This window comes from Neoarius graeffei, chromosome 1, assembly GCF_027579695.1.
Source record: "Neoarius graeffei isolate fNeoGra1 chromosome 1, fNeoGra1.pri, whole genome shotgun sequence".
In the NCBI taxonomy this organism is placed as follows: Eukaryota; Metazoa; Chordata; class Actinopteri; order Siluriformes; family Ariidae; genus Neoarius; species Neoarius graeffei.
The window spans coordinates 52,839,021-52,865,819 of NC_083569.1; the positions used below are offsets into that span (position 1 = coordinate 52,839,021).

At 41.6% G+C, this 26,799-nt stretch overlaps 1 protein-coding gene across 2 annotated transcripts in view; it reads right to left on the reverse strand.

Annotated features, from left to right (window-relative positions):
- Positions 1-1,938: 1,938 nt before the first annotated feature.
- dock11 (dedicator of cytokinesis 11) overlaps positions 1,939-26,799 on the reverse strand; it is a 219,956-nt gene continuing 195,095 nt past the window's right edge. For both annotated transcript variants that reach the window (XM_060934270.1, XM_060934261.1), the window contains 7 exons: positions 18,347-18,460; positions 14,950-15,096; positions 12,570-12,780; positions 10,695-10,885; positions 10,403-10,500; positions 6,730-6,868; positions 1,939-2,433 (listed from right to left, as the gene is read on the reverse strand). In XM_060934270.1, the coding sequence (XP_060790253.1) occupies positions 2,344-2,433; positions 6,730-6,868; positions 10,403-10,500; positions 10,695-10,885; positions 12,570-12,780; positions 14,950-15,096; positions 18,347-18,460 (990 nt within the window). In that variant the 3' untranslated portion in view covers positions 1,939-2,343. The remainder of the gene's footprint in view (positions 2,434-6,729; positions 6,869-10,402; positions 10,501-10,694; positions 10,886-12,569; positions 12,781-14,949; positions 15,097-18,346; positions 18,461-26,799) is intronic.

Here is a 26,799-nt window from a genome sequence, read left to right on the forward strand (position 1 = left end):
ACCTTTTCCAGCCTGATGAGCATCAACAATGCTTTTTCTGAGGTCCTCAGAAATCTCCTTTGTTCGTGCCATGATACACTTCCACAAACATGTGTTGTGAAGATCAGACTTTGATAGATCCCTGTTCTTTAAATAAAACAGGGTGCCCACTCACTCCTGATTGTCATCCCATTGATTGAAAACACCTGACTCTAATTTCACCTTCAAATGAACTGCTAATCCTAGAGGTTCACATACTTTTGCCACTCACAGATATGTGATAGTGGACCATTTTCCTCAATAAATAAATGACCAAGTATAATATTTTTGTCTCATTTGTTTAACTGGGTTCTCTTTATTTACTTTTATGACTTGTGTGAAAATCTGATGATGTTTTAGATCCTATTTCTGCAGAAATATAGACAATTCTAAAGGGTTCAAAAACTTTCAAGCACCACTGTACTTTGTATGTTTCAGCAGATACTTAAGCCTCAGCAGAACTGGCCAAAAACAAGATAAAAGTGTTTCTCAGTGAACAGGCATGTGTTGACATACAGTCCTATGATATATATAACAGCAGCACTTGGATCGATAATCCAGTCTTTGACAGGATGCTGTTCCTGAACAGAGTGAGGTGAAGACTTAAATTAGTAAATCTTGCTCAATCCAACCTGCTGCATAGTCTCACACTGCCAAAGCCATGTCACTGTTGTGGGCCTCATATCAAGAATTCGTATTTCCCACAATAATAAAATAATTGGAAACCATCAGCCCATCTGATTCCCAAATTAACATGATCTGTACTGATTACAACAGGAAATGCATCTTCCTTGGACCATACATTTTGGTAAACATGAAAAATATATCTTCATTTAAATTAAAATATTATATCTGGATTTCTGTAAAGCTGCGTTGTGACAACGTCCATTGTTTAAAGAGCTATACAAATAAAATTGAATTGAAGATTTTGAAACTATCCATATTAATGTTTTTCCAGGCTGTGAGTTTGAGAATTCTGGCACAGCAGTCAAATTATTAGCAAGTAATAAGGCAGCACGGTGGTGCAGTGGTTAGCGCCGTCGCCTCACAGCAAGAAGGTTCCAGGTTGGAACCTAACAGCCGATGGGGCCTTTCTGTATAGAGTTTGCATGTCATCTGCATAAGTTTCCTCTCATAGTGCAAAGACATGCAGGTGAAGTAAAACACCCAGCCACTGGAGTTGCACAAGCCAGTGCATACTTTGTGCCAGTCCCAAGCCCAGAAAGATTGGGGAGGGTTGTGTCAGGAAAGGCATCTGGTGTAAAAACCTATGCCAAATCAAATATGTGGCTGATGATCCACTGTCGCAGGGTCGCAGGCAAGCTGGAGCCTATCCCAGCTGACTACGGGCGAAAGGCGGGGTACACCCTGGACAAGTCGCCAGGTCATCACAGGGCTGACACATAGACACAGACAACCATTCACACCTACGGTCAATTTAGAGTCACCAGTTAACCTAACCTGCATGTCTTTGGACTGTGGGGGAAACCGGAGCACCCGGAGGAAACCCACGCGGACACGGGGAGAACATGCAAACTCGCCGGCCACGGGGCTCGAACCTGGACCTTCTTGCTGTGAGGCGACAGCGCTAACCACTACACCACCATGCCACCCCTACAGTTAAACATTTAAAACTCAAAACATTTACTTTGTTGGTTGTCACCTCTGTCAGTGAACACAGTGATAGTGGTGCTCTCGTAATTAAGACTTCAATATAAAGAGGAAATATCAGAAAGATGGAGAGGACTTGAAGGTGTTAAGTCTCAAAAACTCAGTAAGGATTGTCAATATTGAGTCTGAGCTACGAGGTACCACCAAGTGAAAATATTATTGACAATGCATAATAATAATAATAATAATAATAATAATTTATGAAAGTAGTGAATGTTAAAAACATCAATAAGGTCACAAAAGTAGCTATTAAAATGAAGGTGTTTTATTACATTCTTCAATATAGTTTAAAATTTCTTCCCCTTCCCCTGCCTAAATTGATCTAGCCATTGTGTTTATTAATAATAATAATAATAATAATAATAATAATAATAATAAAAACTATTAGCCATTTGCTAAAACATGAAATACACTGGGAAATTTCAGATATTGGCTGCTGCTACTTGTGATCTTGTTGAATATCTATTTATTTTGGGGGAACATGAACCTATGGTGCAAAATGAAAGAGCAATATGCAATTGTAATAACATGGCACTTTCTTAGAGGCTGACATTTAAGTAATGTTTTAATCCAGAAGAGCGTGGAGCAGGACACTGAAAGTTCAGGTGTGCAGAGATTTGATGAGTCTTAAATTTAAGAGATCTTCATCAGATTTTAGCTGAAGCCAGTGGACGTTCCACTGATGGCACGGAAAACATGGAGGGAGTTCTGCAAGAGGGAACGCATTTCATCCTCCTCAAAGATCTGTGGATTAAAAGACATGATGAGCATTAAAAGAATTAACAAGCCCTTTAGAAACTATAACTTTGGCACAGTGTGCAAATTATACACAAAACAAGGAATCCACTCACTATAGGATGTATAAATGTACTCAGATGTGTTGTATATACAGTGGAAATAAAAAGTATACACACCCTGTTAAAATGATAGGTTTTTCTGGTATAAAAAATGAGACCATGCTAAATAATTTCAAAAAACTTTTCCCACCTTTAATGTGACCTATAACCTGTACAATTCAACTGAAAAACAAATCCGTTAGGGGGAAAAACAAAAAACATACAATAAGCTGGTTGCGTAAGTGTGCACACCCTTAAACTAATACTTTGTTGACACATCTTTTGAATTCATTACAGCATTCAGTCTTTTTGGGTTCACACCTGCCATCAATTAAAATGACTCTGATTAACCCCAGATAAAGTTCAGACATTTACTCAGTTGCATCCTCCAGCAAAAGCCAGGGTTCGCAGAGAGCTTACAAAGCATCACAGGGATCTCATTATTGAAAGGTATCAGTCAGGAGAAGGGTACAAAAACATTTCCACAGCATTAGATATACCATGGAGCACAGTGAAGACCGTCATCAAGAAGTGGAGAAAATATGGGACAACAGTGACATTACCGAGAACTGGACGTCCCTCCAAAATTGATGAAAAGACAAGATGAAAACTGGTCAGGGAGGCTGCCGAGAGGCCGACAGCAACACTGAAGGAGCTGCAGGAATTTCTGATAAGTACTGGTTGTGTACTACATGTGACAACAATCTCCCGTATTCTCCATACAGTATGTCTGGACTATGATGTAGGGTCAAAAAAAACATCCAGGCCCGGCTAAATTTCGCAAAAAAAATACATCAACTCTCCTAAAAGCATGTGGGAAAATGTGTTATGGTCTGATCAAACCAAGGTTGAACTTTTTGGTCACAATTCCAAAAGGTATGTTTGGTGCAAAAACAACACTGCACATCACCAAAAGAACACCATACCCACGGTGAAGCATGGTGGTGGCAGCATCATGTTTTGGGGTTGTTTTTCTTCAGCTGGAACAGGGGCTTTAGTCAAGGTAGAGGGAATTATGAACAGTTCTAAATACCAGTCAATTTTGGCCCAAAACCTTCAGGTGTCCGCTAGAAAGCTGAAGATGAAGAGGAATTTCATCTTTCAACATGACAATGACCCCAAAAAAGTTTTGGAATGGCCCGGCCAGAGCCCAGGCCTAAATCCAATTGAAAATCTGTGGGGGGACCTGAAGAGGGCTGTGCACAACAGATGCCCTCGCAATCTGACAGATTTGGAGCGCTTTTGCAAGGAAGAGTGGGCAAATATTGCCAAGTCTAGATGTGGCAGGCTGATAGACTCCGACCCAAAAAGACTGAATGCTGTAATTCAATCAAAAGGTGCTTCAACAAAGTATTAGTTTAAGGGTGTGCACACTTATGCAACCAGCCTATTGTACGTTTTTTATTTTTTGTGTTTTTCCCCCCAACAGATTTATTTGTTTTTCAATTGAATTGTACAGGTTATAGGTCACATTAAAGGTGGGAAAAGTTTTGAAATTATTTACCGTGGTCTCATTTTTTTTTTTTTTACATCAGAAAAACCTGTCATTTTAACGGGGTGTGAACACTTTATATCCACTGTACGACATACAAATGTGTGTATGCTTCAAAGTATCAAATTGTGTTTGTATTTGAAACAAAGGTTACCTAGCTCTCAATCTACAGAACATGGCAGCACAAAGAAGGAAAGCAGAGACATGTTAGAAACCAGTGTTAGGAAAGAACGTTTTTCAGGGCAACAGATAAATGCATCACAAGCATGCATAAACACAAACAATCACAGAACTGTTAAGATAATCAGATAGGTTTATTTGTTGGAAAATTTAGACTGCAGTGCTGTAACATACTGGTACGGTATGTTCACACCCATGGAATATGTTCTTGCCAGATCCCATCCTTCACACCTTGTAGCACACAAAGCTGAGAGGATTAGAACAACTGATGATTTACAGCTCTTATTATAGCTGTATGGGCTGGTAGTCCAGTTTCTGTTCTCTTATACATATCTGACTAGGTTTTAATTAAATCCAGATTAGCTGTACTGACTATTTTAATGGCAGCTACAACGCCTTACATGAGAATCCATCTCTTTTGAACTTTTATTTTTTTTAGTGTGAAGTGAAATGGACTTAATACGTCATGAATCTACACACCAGGGGGATATAGCTTGTATCCCCCAGCAACAGTTCTTAAACAAATTTAAGCACGTAATGATTTATGATTGCATAAATATTCACCCATGTTACTGTGAACGCCCAAATTAGTTTGGATGCAACCAATTGCCATCAGAAGTTACATAATAAGCACATATTCATGGATGGTCTCAAATTTTGTTTGAACTCATACTAAAATATCATATCACAAAGGCAACGTGTGCTGTGGAAACAAGTCTGGGACGATGTTCTGGAAAAGTGTCAATCATTAGTCAGAGAAGCAACCAAGAGCGCAAGGGTAACTTGGAAGGAGCTGAAGAGATCGACAGTTCAGATGGGAGAAGCAGTTCACAGGACAACTGTAGCCTGGACTCTCAGTATTTCTGGGTTTCTGAAATACGCTGTGTTTCTTTTATGAAATCCAGCCTGGACAAGCTGGGTTTCATAAAAGATTGTTCAGAAAAGAAAACTGCAATACGAGTTTGCCAAAAGACTCAGCAAATTTGTGGGAAAAAGGTTCTCTGGTCTGATGAGTCTGCAAGAGGCTTGAGACTGGCACATAGGTTCACCTTCCAACAGGACATCCCTAAGCATACTGTCAACTCGACACAGAAGTAAAGTCAAAACCAGGAGCCTGAATCTATTAAAATGACCAGGTCAGCCCAAACCTCAATCCGAGTGCGAATCTGTGATGAGATCTGAAAACTGCTGTTCACTCAGGGTCGAAATCAATTATGTCAAGAAGAACGAGCAAAAATATCAGAAAGCAGATGTGCAAAGCAGATCGATCGTGGAAGTGGTTCATATTTCCTGGCTGAAGACATAACCCAGAGTGCTTTCTTACATGGCATTAGCGTTGCTTCATTGTCATTTCCTATACTTTCTGCTTAGTGGCGGCATGTCTATACTTGATATCTCCTCTAAGGTCTGATTTCTCAAGAAAACTGTTAAGTTTCTGAGTCACTCGTGAGTTTCACAAGAGATAACCTAAATTAAAAAAAAAAAAAAGAAACCCAAAACCAAAAAAAAACCACCCCAGCAAAAACAGTATTCAGGAAGAGAGAATAATATGCGACATGATACTGTGCTTCTAAAAAGTATAAAGTGGATTCTGGATTGCATAATTGTTGCATGTTTTAGTATTAGTCAGTATTAGTCATCCTTATATGTGCAGTCATGTGAAGAGTGACTTCTTTCCCTCCTTAAATATGGGATACAAATCCAATTTGTCTCTCGGCTTTAGATGCCTGAATACATTATGTAGATGCATTTTTTTAAAGGCTACATTTTTTTCCCCTGGCACAGCAAAACATGATAAAACATGAGCAGCAAAGATCATTATCAATAACTGTGATGTTTATCCCAGTGTTTTCCCACTCCATTTCTCATCGAGTCTCTTAATGTTTATTGTTCAGCTCTACCCCAGCTTCTAACACAACTTTACTAGGTGTTCCTGAGTGCTAGGTTCAGGAGTGTTGGAAGCTGGAGAGCAAAACTGTGAACTATTTAGTGTCCCTGTGGACTAGCTTTGGAAACTCGAGTGTACTCTATTATTAAATGCTACAACCCCTTCAGACACAAGGAAGAATGCAATGGAACTTCATGTGTACAGTTGTACGCATTGTGTCCGAAGGGGTTAAACGAGGTTGTTCAATCTTGGAATGTTTTCTTCAATTACTGCTTTTGCTTCTTTTTTCAGAAAATGCAGTGTGTAATTCTTAATTTTCCAAGCTGTCCTTGATGCACATATTATTTTAAATGCGTTGTTATATTCGCTTTAGAAAGACGTACAAAACCAACATAAAATACTCGTGAAGTAAATTATGTAGACTGTTATCACTTTCACCTACCCAGTCAGACAAACAATAGACCATAATAAGATGGTTTTGTAAGCCAACAAGCTGAGCCCAATCACAGACAGAACAAACAATGTTATAATGTTTTGTTTGAAGTTGTTCTGAGTATTGCCAATGGCTAAATAACTACAAGCGAATTAGAAATTGACATGATGTTTGATATTGGCTAATAAATGGTTTTACTTATGCATCCTACCTGCTCATGAATAATTTCAGACAGCTCTTTGACCATGCTTTTAAAGTTGCCCTTCAGTCCCTCGTGATATTCATACTGGTCCTCTTTAATGAGCCGCTCATTAATATCTAAAGCCATACTGCATGCCTGAACAAAACTCCTGTAAGAAGCACAACAACAATCATGCCATATATGACAAGACTATATTACAATTAGAAGACTGTCTTATGTAAAAAGTGAAATGTTATCCAATGCAAAAAATCCAACCACCGAACAACAAAACTCATCAGTGGTGAGATTATGAAGTTATGATAATCATGTATAATACAGTGGTGCTTGAAAGTTTGTGAACGCTTTAGAATTTTCTATATTTCTGCATAAATATGACCTAAAACACCATCAGATTTTCACACAAGTCCTAAAAGTAGATAAAGAGAACCCAGTTAAACAAATGAGACAAAAATATTATACAACCCCGATTCCAAAAAAGTTGGGACAAAGTACAAATTGTAAATAAAAACGGAATGCAATGATGTGGAAGTTTCAAAATTCCATATTTTATTCAGAATAGAACATAGATGACATATCATATGTTTAAACTGAGAAAATGTATCATTTAAAGAGAAAAATTAGGTAATTTTACATTTCATGACAACAACACATCTCAAAAAAGTTGGGACAAGGCCATGTTTCCCACTGTGAGACATCCCCTTTTCTCTTTACAACAGTCTGTAAACGTCTGGGGACTGAGGAGACAAGTTGCTCAAGTTTAGGGAGAGGAATGTTAACCCATTCTTGTCTAATGTAGGATTCTAGTTGCTCAACTGTCTTAGGTCTTTTTTGTTGTATCTTCCGTTTTATGATGCGCCAAATGTTTTCTATGGGGGAAAGATCTGGACTGCAGGCTGGCCAGTTCAGTACCCGGACCCTTCTTCTACGCAGCCATGATGCTGTAATTGATGCAGTATGTGGTTTGGCATTGTCATGTTGGAAAATGCAAGGTCTTCCCTGAAAGAGACGTCGTCTGGATGGGAGCATATGTTGCTCTAGAACCTGGATATACCTTTCAGCATTGATGGTGTCTTTCCAGATGTGTAAGCTGCCCATGCCACACGCACTAATGCAACCCCATACCATCAGAGATGCAGGCTTCTGAACTGAGCGCTGATAACAACTTGGGTCGTCCTTCTCCTCTTTAGTCCGAATGACACGGCGTCCCTGATTTCCATAAAGAACTTCAAATTTTGATTCGTCTGACAACAGAACAGTTTTCCACTTTGCCACAGTCCATTTTAAATGAGCCTTGGCCCAGAGAAGACGTCTGCGCTTCTGGATCATGTTTAGATACGGCTTCTTCTTTGAACTATAGAGTTTTAGCTGGCAACGGCGGATGGCACGGTGAATTGTGTTCACAGATAATGTTCTCTGGAAATATTCCTGAGCCCATTTTGTGATTTCCAATACAGAAGCATGCCTGTATGTGATGCAGTGCCATCTAAGGGCCTGAAGATCACGGGCACCCAGTATGGTTTTCTGGTCTTGACCCTTACGCACAGAGATTCTTCCAGATTCTCTGAATCTTTTGATGATATTATGCACTGTAGATGATATGTTCAAACTCTTTGAAATTTTACACTGTCGAACTCCTTTCTGATATTGCTCCACTATTTGTCGGTGCAGAATTAGGGGGATTGGTGATCCTCTTCCCATCTTTACTTCTGAGAGCCGCTGCCACTCCAAGATGCTCTTTTTATACCCAGTCATGTTAATGACCTATTGCCAATTGACCTAATGAGTTGCAATTTGGTCCTCCAGCTGTTCCTTTTTTGTACCTTTAACTTTTCCAGCCTCTTATTGCCCCGTCCCAACTTTTTTGAGATGTGTTGCTGTCATGAAATTTCAAATGAGCCAATATTTGGCATGAAAATTCAAAATGTCTCACTTTCGATATTTGATATGTTGTCTATGTTCTATTGTGAATACAATATCAGTTGTTGAGATTTGTAAATTATTGCATTCCGTTTTATTTACAATTTGTACCTTGTCCCAACTTTTTTGGAATCGGGGTTGTACTTGGTCATTTGTTTATTGAGGAAAATGATCCAATATTACATATCTGTGAGTGGCAAAAGTATGTGAACCTTTGCTTTCAGTATCTGGTGTGACCCCCTTGTGCAGCAATAACTTCAACTAAACGTTTCCGGTAACTGTTGATCAGTCCTGCATACCGGCTTAGAGGAATTTTAGCCCATTCCTCCGTACAGAACAACTTCAACTCTGGGATGTTGGTGGGTTTCCTCACATGAACTGCTCCTTCCAAAGCATTTTGATTGGATTAAGGTCAGGACTTTGACTTGGCCATTCCAAAACATTAACTTTATTCTTTTTTAACCATTCTTTGGTAGAACAGCTTGTGTGCTTACGGTCGTTCTCTTGCTGCATGACCCACCTTCTCTTGAGATTCAGTTCATGGACAGATGTCCTGACATTTTCCTTTAGAATTCGCTGGTCTAATTCAGAATTCATTGGTCCAACAATGACAGCAAGCCGACTTGGCCCAGATGCAGCAAAACAGGCCCAAACCATGATACTACCACCACCATGTTTCACAGATGGGATAAGGTTCTTATGCTGGAATGCAGTGTTTTCCTTTCTCCAAACATAATGCTTCTCATTTAAACCAAAAAGTTCTATTTTGGTCTCATCTGTCCACAAAACATTTTTCCAATAGCCTTCTGGCTTGTCCATGTGATCTTTAGCAAACTGCAGATGAGCAGCAATGTTCTTTTTGGAGAGCAGTGGCTTTATCCTTGCAACCCTCCCATGCACATCACTGTTGTTCAGTGTTCTCCTGATGGTGGACTCATGAACATTAGCCAATGTGAGAGAGGCCTTCAGTTGCTTAGAAGTTACCCTGGGGTCCTTTGTGACCTTGCCGACTATTACACACCTTGCTCTTGGAGTGATCTTTGTTGGTTGACCACTCCTGGGGAGGGTAACAATGGTCTGGAATTTCCTCCATTTGTATACAATCTGTCCGACTGTGGATTGGTGGAGTCCAAACTCTTTAGAGATGGTTTTGTAACCTTTTCCAGCCTGATGAGCATCAACAACGCTTTTCCTGAGGTCCTCAGAAATCTCCTTTGTTCGTGCCATGATACACTTCCACAAACATGTGTTGTGAAGATCAGACTTTGATAGATCCCTGTTCTTTAAATAAAACAGGGTGCCCACTCACACCTGATTGTCATCCCATTGATTGGAAACACCTGACTCTAATTTCACCTACAAATGAACGGCTAATCCTAGAGGTTCACATACTTTTGCCACTCACAGATGTGTAATATTGGATCATTTTCCTCAATAAATAAATGACCAAGTATAATATTTTTGTCTCATTTGTTTCTCTTTATTATTTGTTTTTAGGGTTCTCTTTATCTACTTTTAGGACTTGTGTCAAAATCTGATGATGTTTTAGGTCATATTTATGCAGAAATATAGAAAATTCTAAAGGGTTCACAAACTTTCAAGCACCACTGTAATGACTTTATAATGATAATAGATAGAAATGCATTTCACGGGTAAGAGCCAAATTCGGATACTTAAATGAGAAACTTATTATGGGTGAAACCATATTTATAGTACTAAATGACATAACCAAAGAAGCAGCTCGATTACTCAACATAGTACACACCTGAATACATCTTTGAGCTCTTTGACTTTCTTATTGGACTGGCCAGACTTGGAATCACCCAGGAAAGCTCTGGCATATGCCATGGGACCAGCATTGACCTAAATCCAAAAAATAAACCAACCACAAATCAATTTGTGCAATGCTGCACTGCCTATAAGACTTTCAGTTCAGCTGTAGTCCACCTCACCATTACTCAAGTTTATGCCAAACAGTAGAATGGATAAAAGTTTACTCATTATGATCAATGAATGATGAGAAATTACACAATTATTTCATTGTGAGGGTTCAGGACCTGCACACTGACGCAGCCCTGGAGCTTGAGCTGCAGCTGAATCATGTCCACTTCCTGGTTGGAGCAGAGTTTGTTGAGCTCAGTGCTGCGTTCCCGCATCTCATCTATGGCCACATCAATGGGTTTCAACTCCAAATGCTTCTCTGAAACCACCTCGATCCTCTTCTTCACATAGGGGAAAGTGTTCGTGGCTGTGGACGTGTGTACACAATTGATACAAGTGAGACACGGGCTGTTAGTGGGAATAAAAAAAAAAAAAACAAGAACGCTATGCCCCATGTTGATCTTAGAATACCACAAGTAATCTGATACATTGTCATCTAATTAGCAAACTGTAGTAAACAGCAGGCAAACCACAGATCAAACGACCCATCAACAAACAGGAGTGAGTTTTAACAAAGCTCATTTTCTCTATATAACAACACATGCTGTGCACCTGTTGTTATAATTACAGTTGCGTGTCAACACCACTCAGCCATAACTGAAAGATATGAACAAAAGCTACGCTCGAAATGAGGAGTCACTGTAAAGAAATGGCACGATATTGGAAGATCACAGTGACAGTTTAAGTCTAAGAGTGCTTAGGAGTCATTAAAAAACATATAAACAAATATTTTAAATTAATATAACAAGAGAATCCTCTGTAGATGTAATATAACATTACACTATAGACAACTAGTAATCATAGATTATATGGTGTAGTATAAAGACTAAAGCATACGAATAACTAGGGATGGTACAGCAACATTTTTTCATGATCTCTGTTGAAAGACATAAAAGATGCAAAATATCAGATTTTACATTAAAATTCGACAAACACAAATGCTATTTAAAAAAAAAAAAAAAAACAAATAGAAGTGAATATTTCTGATTAAAAAAAAATTATACATAGGACTCAAATTCCAGTAAAATTACATTTGAATTTTAACTGCATACATTTAATATTTACATGCATGCATTTCGATATTAACTGACCAAAATTAAAAAAGAAGAACAACTTTATTCATCACACACTTGTGAAATTCCTCTCTGCATTTAACCCATCTGAAGCAGTGAACACACACACATGAGCAATGAGCACACACACACACCCAGAGCAGTGGGCAGCCATGCTAACAGCACCCGGGGAGCAGTTAGGAGCCTTGCTCAAGGCTGCCCCATACTGTATTAACCTCACCGCATGTCTTTAGACTGTGGGGGAAACCAGAGCACCCACAGGAAACCACACAGACACAGGGACAACATGGACAGAAAGGCCCTCGCCAGCCGCTGGGATCGAACCCAGAACCTTCTTGCCGTGAGGCAACCATGCTAACCACTTTCACCACCGTGCCACCCACAGGCCTTGTTTATACTAACACCGGCATTGCTGACATTAGGATTAGGGCTACACTATGCAGTCAAATTTGTACATAAAAGTAAAGAATATCACGAGGTAAATATCATTTTTCTTTTTATCTATTTACCCACAATATTGTCTTCCTGAGCTGATATTTAGCATGATTTTACTTTTCTTGACATAGCGGTTCCATGTAAAAATCCTCCAATTTTTGCAAGAACACATTTAGGCTGAACTGCAAACAGGTTTCTATTTAATGCTTACGCCAGATAAGCTGTTTTTGTCAAGTGTGTGAAAAGTTAAGTAATTAGCTTAATATCACTTTTAGGACATACTAAATTTATTGTTTATCTATTAAAAATAAGTGATTTTAAATAGCTAACATGCTGTTTAGAATCAGTTGGTAGGCTGGCTTATGAAAGATGGTTTGTTTTTACAGGCTCTGGCATGGATTATGTGAATAATGTAATCTTCCCCACATAAACCCTCATTCTGGAATATCCCACTGGCAGAGCTCATAGAGCTGCTGTACTCACTCGTAAGAATTGTTCGTCTTTTGCATTGCTCTTCAACCCCTCCATGTTTCTTCCCTGAAAGTGTGTAGGGTGTTTCAAAAACAAAGCGGTTGATGTTGTGACACTTCTCAAAGTTTGTTGTTCTTTCAGGCAGTTCTTTCTCTTCAAAGTAAGGCTTGACAAACGTGACCTGTACATAAGCAAACTTCGGGTCCAGGTCTTTTTGATTTACCTGTTGAGTAAAGGTAATGTGAATTGATTATATATCTATCTAAGATATTATAGATAATATAATATATATACACACACATACAGTGATGCTTGAAAGTTTGTGAACCCTTTAGAATTTTCTATATTTCTGCATAAATATGACCTAAAACATCATCAGATTTTCACACAAGTCCTAAAAGTAGATAAAGAGAACCCAGTTAAACAAATGAGACAAAAATATTATACTTGGTCATTTATTTATTGAGGAAAATGGTCCAATATTACATATTTGTGAGTGGCAAAAGTATGTGAACCTTTGCTTTCAGTATCTGGTGTGACCCCCTTGTGCAGCAATAACTGCAGCTAAACGTTTCCGGTAACTGTTGATCAGTCCTGCACACCGGCTTGGAGGAATTTTAGTACAGAACAGTTTCAACTCTGGGATGTTGGTGGGTTTCCTCACATGAACTGCTCGCTTCAGGTCCTTCCACAGCATTTCGATTGGATTAAGGTCAGGACTTTGACTTGGCCATTCCAAAACATTAACCTTATTCTTCTTTAACCATTCTTTGGTAGAACGACTTGTGTGTTTACGGTCATTGTCTTGCTGCATGACCCACCTTCTCTTGAGATTCAGTTCATGGACAGATGTCCTGACATTTTCCTTTAGAATTCACTGGTATAATTCAGAATTCATTGTTCCATCAATGATGGCAAGCCATCCTGGCCCAGATGCAGCAAAACAGGCCCAAACCATGATACTACCACCAACATGTTTCACAGATGGGATAAGGTTCTTATGCTGGAATGCAGTGTTTTCCTTTTTCCAAACATAACGCTTCTTATTTAAACCAAAAATTATATTTTGGTCTCATCCGTCCACAAAATATTTTTCCAATAGCCTTCTGGCTTGTCCACATGATCTTTAGCAAACTGCAGACGAGCAGCAATGTTCTTTTTGGAGAGGAGTGGCTTTCTCCTTGCAACCCTGCCATGCACACCATTGTTGTTCAGTGTTCTCCTGATGGTGGACTCATGAACATTAACATTAGCCAATGTGAGAGAGGCCTTCAGTTGCTTAGAAGTTACCCTGGGGTACTTTGTGACCTCGCCAACTATTCCACGCCTTGCTCTTGGAGTGATCTTTGTTGGTCGACCACTCCTGGGGAGGGTAACAACGGTCTTGAATTTCCTCCATTTGTACAGTATCTGTCTGACTGTGGATTGGTGGAGTCCAAACTCTTTAGAGATGGTTTTGTAACCTTTTCCAGCCTGATGAGCATCAACAACACTTTTTCTGAGGTCCTCAGAAATCTCCTTTGTCCATGCCATGATACACTTCCACAAACATGTGTTGTGAAGATCAGACTTTGATAGATCCCTGTTCTTTAAATAAAACAGGGTGCCCACTCACACCTGATTGTCATCCCATTGATTGAAAACACCTGACTCTAATTTCACCTTCAAATTAACTGCTAATTCTAGAGGTTCACATACTTTTGCCACTCACAGATATGTAATATTGGATCATTTCCCTCAATAAATAAATGACCAAGTATAATATTTTTGTCTCATTTGTTTAACTGGGTTCTCTTTATCTACTTTTAGGACTTGTGTGAAAATCTGATGATGTTTTAGGTCATATTTATGCAGAAATATCGAAAATTCTAAAGGGTTCACAAACTTTCAAGCACCACTGTATGTATATATATATATATATATATATATATATATATATATATATATATATATATTTTTTTTTTACAAAAAGCGTAGATTAACAAAAAAAGAAGTACTTACATTTATTAAACAAATCATTGAACATACAGCATGTTTGATAAAAACACACAGAAAATTTACCCCTTTAAATTATTGGATTATTATCTGTTACCCATCTTAAAGCATATTTCTCAGTAATTACAATGGATCAGTAATTAATGAAAATAATGTGAAAGAAATCTATATTATTATGAAAGTGAGGAATGTAAGTCTGCACCAACCAGTGGGTTCTGGGTATTTAGGCATTAATAAAATATAAAAGGCTTCATGAGGAATAATTAATCCTGCTCGTGCTGAAGTGGTCCAGAAGAAACACTGAGACTACTGCAAAGTATTTCAGCACAAAATAAATTGCTTCACTGGTCTTTTTTGGTCCAGTTTCCTGCATTGGCCTTCTCAGGCTAAAGAGTACCTTATTGGACTCCTGGATGATCTTGACATTCTCTGCTCCAAACTTGTCCCCATATAGGCTGAGCAACCGATGAGAAATTTCTGACAGGCCTGTGAGTTTTGGCTCTTTGTAGATGTATTCTTTTCCATCCTCCTCTTCAAAAAAGCCCTAACAGGAGAAAAAAAAAACACAGTTGCGTGTGAAATTAAATCATACCATATAATCAGAAAACACCAGCCTCCATATTTAATAATACATGAAAATGGCATACATCAGTGACGATACATAAAGCCAAAGGGGTTAAAATAGAGTCCATTCAATAGTTATGGGCAGTATTGTACTGAGGCCAATTATATTCAATGTTCTTCCACAAAGAGCAGGAATTATTTATTTTATTAATAATAATAAAAATATTTATTTATTAATAATTTATTGTTTATTAATCGTATATAGCTCTGGAAAAAATGAAGAGACCACTTTTTATACATGTTCGAAATAAAAATAAATAAATTCAAATAAAATAAAAATTCATTCAAATTCTTAAATCAACATCTCTATGTATGGCAGCCATTTCATTCCAGTGTCTGTGCTGGAATTCCAACACAAGCACACGTTATTTTACTTAATGATAAAGTCACCAGGCTTGTGATGACCTGGCGACTTGTCCAGGGTGTGTCCTGCCTTTCGCCCGTAGTCAGCTGGGATAGGCTCCAGCTTGCCTGCGACCCTGTAGAACAGGATAAAGCGGCTAGAGACAATGAGATGAGATGAGATGAGATGAGAAGTATAAAAACCACTGCTGTGGTCGTCACTACCCTCTTGCAATAGGACCAGTTTGGATGGCAAAAGCAGTGCTAGTAGTAGCTTACATTTAATTGCCATACAAAAATATCTATTAATCATGCCGAAATAGTTAAAAAGAAGAGATCGGAGTGCGAAAAAGAAGGGTTCAATTGTGGCTTTACTGGCAGACGGATAAGTGTGGGGTAGGTGTACCTAATAAAATGACCACTGACCATAAGTGCATATTATGTAGAAGGGTCCTGTTTGGTACAGTAGGCTAAACAAAAATGGCATGTGCAGACAGTGGCATGAAATGGTTTTAAAATGGGGGGCAGGGAAGAAAACATCTGTAGTGCGAGACAAACAAACATCCATGGTACAGTATGAGACATCATGATTGCAGCATCTGAGCAAATGATAAGCATGAAAGGTAAGCAATTGTGGTTTTGAATGCTCATAATGGAACAAAACAGCATTACAAAATGTCATCTTGCTTTTATGCACTACTGTGACATGGCATTAAAATTAATCTTCAAACTCTCATTACTGTATAAACAGTATGTAATTACAGTATGTGTCTCTTAAATGAGCACAAATAAAAACAATACTGGATTGGATGTAGGAACAGCTGACCACTTCCAGTGTTGCAAAACTGTCTTTTTTAAAACAAAATGCAATGCTTGAGGATTACCCAAATGTGCAACTGGGGAACAGACTGCAGTACTTTAAGATTAAACAATAATGCTGCAGACACTGAACAATAAAGCAGAGATTAAACAGTAACGCTGCAGAAACAGACACTGTAATATGAAACCCTGTAGGATATGACGTAAAGATAAGTGCAGACAGCATGCTGTCTGTGTTGTGGTTCTACAAGGAATCTAGTGTACAATTTCACTGCGTGTTCATTTGAACTTAACTCTTTGTACCTTGGTGGTTAGACTTTGTACAGTGGATATAAAAATTATACACACCCCATTAAAATTACATATTTTTTTACATCAGAAAAACCTGAGAGCACAATAAATAATTTCAAAACTTTTCCCACCTTTAATGTGACCTATAACCTGTACAATTCAATTGAAGAACAAACAAATCTGTTAGGGGGGAAAACATTTTAAAAAAAAACAACAACAATAAGCTGGTTGCGTAAGTGTGCACACCCTTAAACTAATACTTTGTTGACGCACCTTTTGATTTCATTACAGCATTCAGTCTTTTTGGGTTCACACCTGCCATCAATTAAAATGACTCTGATTAACCGCAGATAAAGTTCAGACATTTACTCAGTTGCATCCTCCAGCAAAAGCCAGGGTTCGCAGAGAGCTTACAAAGCATCACAGGGATCTCATTGTTGCAAGCTATCAGTCAGGAGAAGGGGACAAAAACATTTCCACAGCATTAGATATACCATGGAGCACAGTGAAGACCGTCATCAAGAAGTGGAGAAAATATGGGACAACAGTGACATTACCGAGAACTGGACGTCCCTCCAAAATTGATGAAAAGACAAGATGAAAACTGGTCAGGGAGGCTGCCGAGAGGCCGACAGCAACACTGAAGGAGCTGCAGGAATTTCTGGCAAGTACTGGTTGTGTACTGCATGTGACAACAACCTCCCGTATTCTCCATACGTCTGGACTATGATGTAGGGCCAAAGAAAAACATCCAGGCCCGGCTAAATTAAAAAAAAAAAAATACATCAACTCCCAAAAGCATGTGGGAAAATGTGTTATGGTCGGATCAAACCAAGGTTGAACTTTTTGGTCACAATTCCAAAAGGTATGTTTGGTGCAAAAACAACACATCACCAAAAGAACACCATACCCACGGTGAAGCATGGTGGTGGCAGCATCATGTTTTGGGGTTGTTTTTCTTCAGCTGGAACAGGGGCTTTAGTCAAGGTGGAGGAAATTATGAACAGTTCTAAATACCAGTCAATTTTGGCCCAAAACCTTCAGGTGTCAGCATGACAATGACCCCAAAAAAGTTTTGGAATGGCCCAGCCAGAGCCCAGACCTAATTTTCCAATTGAAAATCTGTGGAGGGACCTGAAGAGGGCTGTGCACAACAGATGCCCTCGCAATCTGACAGATTTGGAGCGCTTTTGCAAGGAAGAGTGGGCAAATATTGCCAAGTCAAGATGTGGCAGGCTGATAGACTCCGACCCAAAAAGACTGAATGCTGTAATTCAATCAAAAGGTGCTTCAACAAAGTATTAGTTTAAAGGTGTGCACACTTATGCAACCAGCCTATTGTAAAAAATGTTTTAAATGTTTTTCCCCCTAACAGATTTGTTTGTTTTTCAGTTGAATTGTACAGGTTATAGGTCACATTAAAGGTGGGAAAAGTTTTTAGATAATTTATCGTGGTCTCATTTTTTTTACATCAGAAAAACCTGTCATTTTAACGGGGTGTGTACACTTTATATCCACTGTATGTAGAGCTACCACTAACTTTTTTTGTTGTTAGAATAATTCTAACAACAACAAAAAATTAGTAGTAGCTCTACATCCACAATTATTGTGGATGACTGTGAAAAGGATGATTGAATGGAAGATACTAATACAGAATTGTTTCCTATATAAACATATAGAGTGGACATATTTACTCTGCATATGCACATTTCACTCACCTGCCCGTAGAAAGCCACTCTGAAGTAGGTACCTAGCAGGCGGCGACCCGTCTGCATAACCTCTAAGATCTTAGAATATGCTCGCTGTAGGGTGTCATACAACCGTCTCAGCTTCTACAAAACAGAAAATACAGTGAAACTAGAAATGTGTTCAAGGAACATGAAGCCCCTCCTGACAGCATTTTTGTAGGCGGTCATGCAGCTGTCATGAGTGGTCAGTTACCTACATTTTTCCATGATTTTTTTTCTGGAAGTTGAATCACATTTTCTGTCAAAAAGCTTATTATGGCATTCAAAGAAGAAAAAAAAAGGCAGCTCAGTCTGCTGACCTGTCATACTTTTGTCATTTTCACCGTAGAAAGTATGGAAGCAACAGAGGAGGCCAAAGACAGGAGGCCAATCCATACTGTCGATTTATTGGACAACATATGCCATTAGCCTTATAATTACACATAGTGTCAATGAAATCCAGAGCGTTACATTACGATGCAGAGCATGCACAATGTAAGAAGAATATCAAGTGTTTCATATTTCAAGTTTTTTCAAGATATTTTTGGCATTTCAGCAGAAATAATCCCCAACATGTTAAACGAGAACACGAATGGAATACATTCTCAGAGAAACCCAGCCCGTTCAGCCACTGCCATGGTGGCTGGATAGATGCCCGGTTCATTAAATAAGTCACTTTTCTCGTATGAAATGTTGACAGATTGTATCCAAACTGTAGCTAGGTCGAGAAAAAGGCATCCCCAATATATTTCAGCCCATTAATGCTCACCCCACGCCTTAGTATTTCCTGGAGCTTGGTGACAAGAATGGTCACGAATCCGCACAAGTGAATCTCAAAATAAATGAGTGGTGATGAAGACTGGATGACGGAATAAAAGTCACTTTTCTAATATTAGATGTTGACAGTTTGTTGCCAAACTGTTGCCAGGTCGAGAAAAGGGCATTCCGAATATATATGCACCCATTAATATGCGTCCCACGCTTTAGTATTTCCTGGAGTTTGATGACAAGCATTTTTGAAAGTGAATATACAGTATATATATATATATATATATATATATATATATATACACACACACACACACATATATATATATATATATATATATATATATATATATATATATATTAGTGTGTGGGGCACGGTGGTGTAGTGGTTAGCGCTGTCGCCTTACAGCAAGAAGGTCCGGGTTCGAGCCCAGTGGCCGGCGAGCGCCTTTCTGTGTGGAGTTTGCATGTTCTCCCCGTGTCCGCGTGGGTTTCCTCCGGGTGCTCCGGTTTCCCCCACAGTCCAAAGACATGCAGGTTAGGTTAACTGGTGACTCTAAATTGACTGTAGGTGTGAATGTGAGTGTGAATGGTTGTCTGTGTCTATACGTCAGCCCTGTGATGACCTGGCGACTTGTCCAGGGTGTACCCCGCCTCTCGCCCGTAGTCAGCTGGGATAGGCTCTAGCTTGCCTGTGACCCTGTAGAACAGGATAAAGCAGCTAGAGATAATGAGATGATATATATATATATATATATATATATATATATATATATATATATATATGTGTGTGTGTGTGTATATATATATATATATATATATATATATATATATATATATATATACACACAGAGAGAGGCCTCTAAATAATCAGTGAATGTGGGGCCTCTAAATAATCAGTCAATGTCTAAAAGTATGCAGAAAAAGAACTTACTTATTGGCAAATGCTCCAACAAGTAATTTTACTATATACACTTGAAGCCTAATAGCTTTCTCTCTCAATTACTTTCACTTATAATAGTCTCTTTAGGCATGATGCTGGTAGTCACATTGTTAGCATTCCCTGTTCCTGTCTTTACAGCCTCGGTTTTAGTTTGTCAGGACACGGTGCACGGTGGCACATTGATTAACATTGCTGCCTCACAGTTCCTGTCATGGGTTTGATTATGAGTTCAAGTGAATGCCTGTGCAGAGTTTTTCTTCTTCTCTCATGTTATTGTGGGTTTCCTCTGGGCTCTCTGGTTTCCTCCCACTTCTCAAAAACATGCCAGGGAGTCAACTGCCTGCACTAAAACTCATCTGCATGTGTATAGCCACTTATGGAGGCAGTTTGTGCAATAGCAACAAGACAAGACAAGAAATCATCCAGGGTTTATTCCATAGCTGGTGATGGCAGGCTGTGTTCTGGATCCACCATAACCCTGATCAGGATAAAGTGGTTACTGAATATAAATGAATTAAGGACGAATGGACAACTGCAAAGATTATGCCCAGAAAATAACTTTTTCCCTCAAAATTGTTGTGTAAGGTCCAGGGCATGCACCCTCACTATCTGTATGTATAGGACTTAAGAATATTTTGTGCCTGTTGACCTTTTGTTCACCAAATGAGCATTATACTTACAACACTATCAGTGAATTTAAAAGCACTCTTTCACATGCTTTATTTAATATTAAGTGTAATGTACTACAATGAGTGAAATAAAATGGATTAACAGAACACCGGTCATGTTGACATAAACTTGCCACAACTAGATTGATGACACTGTAGAAAGCATCCATATATGGAAGTCGAGGCCGTGTTTATGACTGCTTTCTATAAACATGTTAAGAGGCAGTGCTGGGTAGATGTACACAGGGAATCATGAGAAAACATGATACTTTTGGTTTTCTTTTTGACTGACACTTGGAGCAAGTTAACTTAAAAAGCTAACACAGGGTGTGAATTATATTTTTAAAAATTGGCTAACAAGCTTCTTAAAATTAAAAGGTAAACAAAATATTCTGCATAGATTTACATCCACACAACCACAAATTGGAAATATATATAAAAATCAGTGTTCTCCCCAGTATGAAAAATAAAGCCCTAACTTTTGGGTGGTGCACCAAAGGCTTGCAGGGGGAGAGTACAAGGAGGGGTTTTCCCCCATTTGTTTGGGGGGGGGGCACCCCCTGAAAATTTTTGGAAAAAAAGGAGCCCATTTGGTGGCATCTGGTGACTTTTAGCAGCATTTTATGGTGGTACTGACACGGTCACTTTTTATTGTTAACATGGTTGAACATGGGCGGCACGGTGGTGTAGTGGTTAGTGCTGTCGCCTCACAGCAAGAAGGTCCGGGTTCGAGCCCCGTGGCCGGCGAGGGCCTTTCTGTGTGGAGTTTGCATGTTCTCCCCGTGTCCGCGTGGGTTTCCTCCGGGTGCTCCGGTTTCCCCCACAGTCCAAAGACATGCAGGTTAGGTTAACTGGTGGCTCTAAATTGACCGTAGGTGTGAATGTGAGTGTGAATGGTTGTCTGTGTCTATGTGTCAGCCCTGTGATAACCTGGCGACTTGTCCAGGGTGTACCCCGCTTTTCGCTCGTAGTCAGCTGGGATAGGCTCCAGCTTGCCTGTGACCCTGTAGAACAGGATAAAGCGGCTAGAGATAATGAGATGAGATGAGATGGTTGAACATAGCTGTCAACCCCAAAATGAAAACAAACAAACCCCCCAAAAAAAGCCAGGGTCCAGGGGCTGCAGGCCCCAGTCAGGCCCAGGGCAAAGCCCTGGTGGGCGGGTCTGGGAGGGGTGAGCCCCCCCCAGCCGAAAACGATTTTGCCAACTTTAAGAGAGGCTTGGTGGCCTTTGGATGAATATTTAGTTCTCACATTGTTACTATTAATGAAAAAAAAGCTCCATGAGGACACTACATGTATTAACAAAATGGCAGATAAACAATAATACGTTTCAACATGATCATTAAATTAAAGATGTGCAGTGATCATTGTTGCAATCGTTTAGGGTGGGTGGAGCACAGAAGCACGGCAAGCCAGAACTGAGTTCTCAAACTCTTTATTATACTGTAGCTTTTCAGCTTTCACACGCACACACACACACACACACACACGCCTCCTGGCTGGAGACAGTCTCCCTCCTCTGCTCTCTCTCTCTCTCTCCTTTTTTATAGGGCGTGGTCACTGGGGAAGACACACAAACACAGGTTAACTAACATCAGGTGTAGTGATTCTGCCACTTACCTTCCCTGACTCCGCCCCTGCTGCCACATACCCCCACCACCGGACTCAGGCTGGGGAGCCGTCTGGCCTACAGCAAACTCCCCCCCCCCCCCTTGACGGGAGAGGAAATCCGCCACGACCATCTGCACCCCCGGTCTGTGGATCACCTTGAACTTAAACGGCTGGAGTGCCAGATACCAATGGGTGATCCGCGCATTGGCATCCTTCATGCGGTGGAGCCACTGGAGGGGCACGTGGTCCGAACAGAGGGTGAAAGGGCGTCCCAGTAGGTAGTAGCAGAGGGCGAGGACCGCCCACTTGAAGGCAAGGCACTCCTTCTCTATAGTGCTGTAGTGGCCTTCACGCACCGACAGCTTCCTACTGATGTACAGCACTGGGTGGTCCTCCTCCTCCACCTCCTGGGACAGAACAGCCCCCAGACCCCTGTCCGACACGTCCGTTTGCAAAACAAAGGGGAGAGTGAAGTCCGGGGAGTGTAATAGTGGCCCCCCACACAGTGCAGCCTTTACCTCAGAGAAAGCCCGCTGGCATTGCTCCGTCCACTGGACCGGATCTGGTGCCCCCTTTTTAGTGAGATCAGTCAGTGGGCTGGTGACATCCGAATAATTAGGTATAAACCTACGATAGTAGCCAGCCAGCCCCAGGAACTGTCTCACCCCCTTTTTGGTCTTGGGCAGGCCGCAATCGCTGCTGTCTTATTAATTTGGGGACGCACCTGCCCATTGCCCAAGTGGAAGCCCAGATACCGTACTTCCACCCGCCCAATCGCACACTTCTTCGGGTTGGCTGAGACCTGCTCACCTCAGCGACCTAAGGACGGCCTCCAGGTGTTGTAAATGCCGCGGCCAGTCATTACTATAAATAATAATGTCGTCGAGGTATGCGGCCGCGTAGGTGGCATGGGGGCAGAGGACCCTATCCATAAGCCGCTGGAACATAGCGGGCGCCCCAAACAGCCCAAAAGGAAGTATGACAAACTGGTGTAAGCCAAACGGTGTGGAAAAGGCCGTTTTCTCTCGGGATAATGGAGTCAAGGGGATCTGCCAATATCCCTTTGTCAAATCCAGTGTCGAATAAAAATGAGCCGTGCCTAGTCGATCAAGCAACTCGTCAATACGAGGCATTGGGTACGCATCGAATTTAGACACCGCATTGACTTTTCTGTAGTCTACACAGAACCGGACCGACCCGTCGGCCTTGGGAACCAAGACCACCGGGCTACTCCAGTCATTGTGGGACTCCTCGACGATGCCCATGTCGAGCATGGCCTCGAGTTCTTCCTGAACCACCTTTTTTTTGTGTTCCGGCAGTCTGTAAGGGTGGCTGCGCACTACCACCCCCGGAGGCGTCTCAATGTGGTGTTCTATGAGGTGGGTGCGGCCGGGCAGGGGCGAGAATATATCAGAAAATTCTGCCTGCAACTGGGCAACCTCCGTGAGTTGGGTCGGAGAGAGGTGGTCTCCACAGGGGACCGGAGCGGTGGGCGATGTCAATTTTACTCTTTGAACCTCCGGCCCCAGCTCCGCCTTCTCTGGAACCACCGACACCAACGCCACGGGGACCTCCTCATTCCAAAGTTTTAAGAGATTGAGGTGGTAAATCTGTAACGCCCCACCCCTGTCCGTTCGTCACACCTCATAGTCGACGCCCCCGACTCGCCGTGTGACTTCAAAGGATCCTTGCCATTTGGCGATCAATTTGGAGCTCGACGTGGGCAACAGCACGAGCACTTTATCTCCTGGTGCGAACTCCCTAAGGCGCGTGCCCCTGTCGTACAGGCGGATTTGCCATTCTTGAGCCTGCCGCAAATTCTTTTGGGTTAGGTGCCTGAGGGTGTGAAGTTTTGCACGCAGGTCAATAACGTACTGAATTTCATTTTTGTTCGGTGAAGGTCCCTCCTCACAATTTTCTCACAGCACATCTAGGATGCCACGCGGCTTACGCCCATATAATAATTCGAATGGGGAGAACCCCGTGGAGGCTTGTGGGACCTCTCGCACTACGAAAAGCAGGGGCTCGAGCCATTTATCCCAGTTACGTGCGTCCTCGCTTACAAATTTTTTAATTATGTTTTTGAGGGTGCAATTAAACCGTTCGACTAAGCCGTCCGTTTGTGGGTGATAAACGCTGGTGCGGATTGGCTTGATTCCCAGTAACCCATACAGTTCACGCAGTGTGTGTGACATAAACGTAGTGCTTTGATCAGTCAGAATCTCTTTGGGGATTCCGACTCGGGAGATGACGCAGAAGAGCGCTTCCGCAATACTACGTGCGGAGATATTGCGAAGCGGCACTGCTTCCGGATATCGCGTTGCATAGTCCACCAGAACTAAAATAAAGCGATACCCTTGTGTTGACCGATCTAATGGCCCGACAAGATCCATCCCAATTCTTTCGAACGGGGTCTTGATTAATGGTAGAGGGCACAAAGGTGCTTTTGGAATGGCCACTGGATTTACTAACTGGCATTCGCGGCATGCCGTACACCACCTACGGACATCGCCGCGAATCCCTGGCCAATAGGACCGGGCCATTATTCGGGCTAGTGTCTTATCCTGCCCTAAGTGTCCAGCCATGGGATTAAAGTGAGCCGCCTGGAATACCAATTCCCGGCGGCTCTTTAGGATCAAAAGTTGTGTTATCGGCTCCTTAGTCTGAGTGTCCCGCGTCACTCGGTATAATCTATCTCTCATAATGGAGAAATAGGGGAAGGACGGGGCGGCGTTTGGCTGGAGCGTTTGATCATCGGTTACTCTCACTTGGTCAAACGCATGCCGCAGAGACTTGTCTCGCGACTGCTCTAATGGAAAATCTGCGAGGGATTCCCCAAGAGAGGGAGGAGGAGCCGGCGGCTCCTCACTCTGACGCGGTGATGACGTAGACGGCTCTGTGACAACTGCTCCCGCCAATGCCACACCGGGACCTCCCCGCACTAAACTACGGCAGGACCCACTCTTCACTAAATGAGTCATTAGCTCCCGAAATCCCGGCCAATCAGTCCCCAAAATTATCGAGTAGGTAAGGCGAGGATTAACCGCCGCCTTTACTCTAAATTTCTCCCCTCGAAATAGAATGTGGACTGACACTAAAGGGTAGTTGTGAACATCCCCGTGCACACACAACACCTTCACCAATTGTGCTCTTCCCAATGCCTCGTCTTGCACCAGGCTTTGGTGGATTGAGGTCTGATTACAGCCGGAGTCCACCAAAGCCTGATACGTATCCCCTTGGATACTCACTGGTATGTGGTATGCGATATGCTCTGGCCCGATCGAGGGCGGTCCCTGGCGCATCAGGGATCCGGACCACCGCGCCCACCTCCATTGCCGAGCACTGATGCTGGAGGTGCCCCGGCTCCCCGCAGCACCAGCAAACCGGCCCAGGCTCTCTCTCTACACCAGTGTTTCGGAGCTCACTCACCTCAGGGGGGGGGAGACACAGACATGGAAGCAGGAAATGGTAGGGCACCGCGGGTGCGGCGGGCCGGCTGGGGTGGAGCCGGCCCCCGCCTCCGCGGTGGGGGAATGGGGTGAGGACGAGAAACAGAAGGGGGGAGAGAGAGAAAGAGAAGAGAGGGGAGAAGAGGAGACACGCTGTCCTGCCGTCGGAACAGCCACCATATGGTCCTCCGCCAGCTCAATGGCCTGATCCAGCGACGCCGGGCGATGGCACTGGACCCACTCTGCTGCTCCTTCTGGAAGTCGGGCGATGAACTGTTCTCTTCTGTACTCCGCATCCCAGGTTTCGGCACCACTGTTGCAATCGTTTAGGGTGGGTGGAGCACAGAAGCACGGCAGGCCAGAGCTGAGTTCTCAAACTCTTTATTATAGCTTTTCAGCTTTAAACTATTCACGTGCACACACACACACACAAGCCTCCTGGCTGGAGAGAGTATCCCTCCTCTGCTCTCTCTCTACTTTTTTATAGGGCGTGGTCACTGGGGAAGACACAAAAACACAGGTTAACTAACATCAGGTGTAGTGATTCTGCCACTTACAGTGGGGCAAAAAAGTATTTAGTCACCAATTGTGCAAGTTCTCCCACTTAAAAAGATGAGAGAGGCCTGTAATTTTCATCATAGGTATACCTCAACTATGAGAGACAAAATGAGAAAAAAATCCAGAAAATCACATTGTCCTGATTTTTAAAGAATTTATTTGCAAATTATGGTGGAAAATAAGTATTTGGTCAATAACAAAAGTTCATCTCAATACTTTGTTATATACCCTTTGTTGGCAATGACAGAGGTCAAACGTTTTCTGTAAGTCTTCACAAGGTTTTCACACACTGTTGCTGGTATTTTGGCCCATTCCTCCATGCAGATCTCCTCTAGAGCAGTGATGTTTTGGGGCTGTCGCTGGGCAACATGGACTTTCAACTCCCTCCAAAGATTTTCTATGGGGTTGAGATCTGGAGACTGGCTAGGCCACTCCAGGACCTTG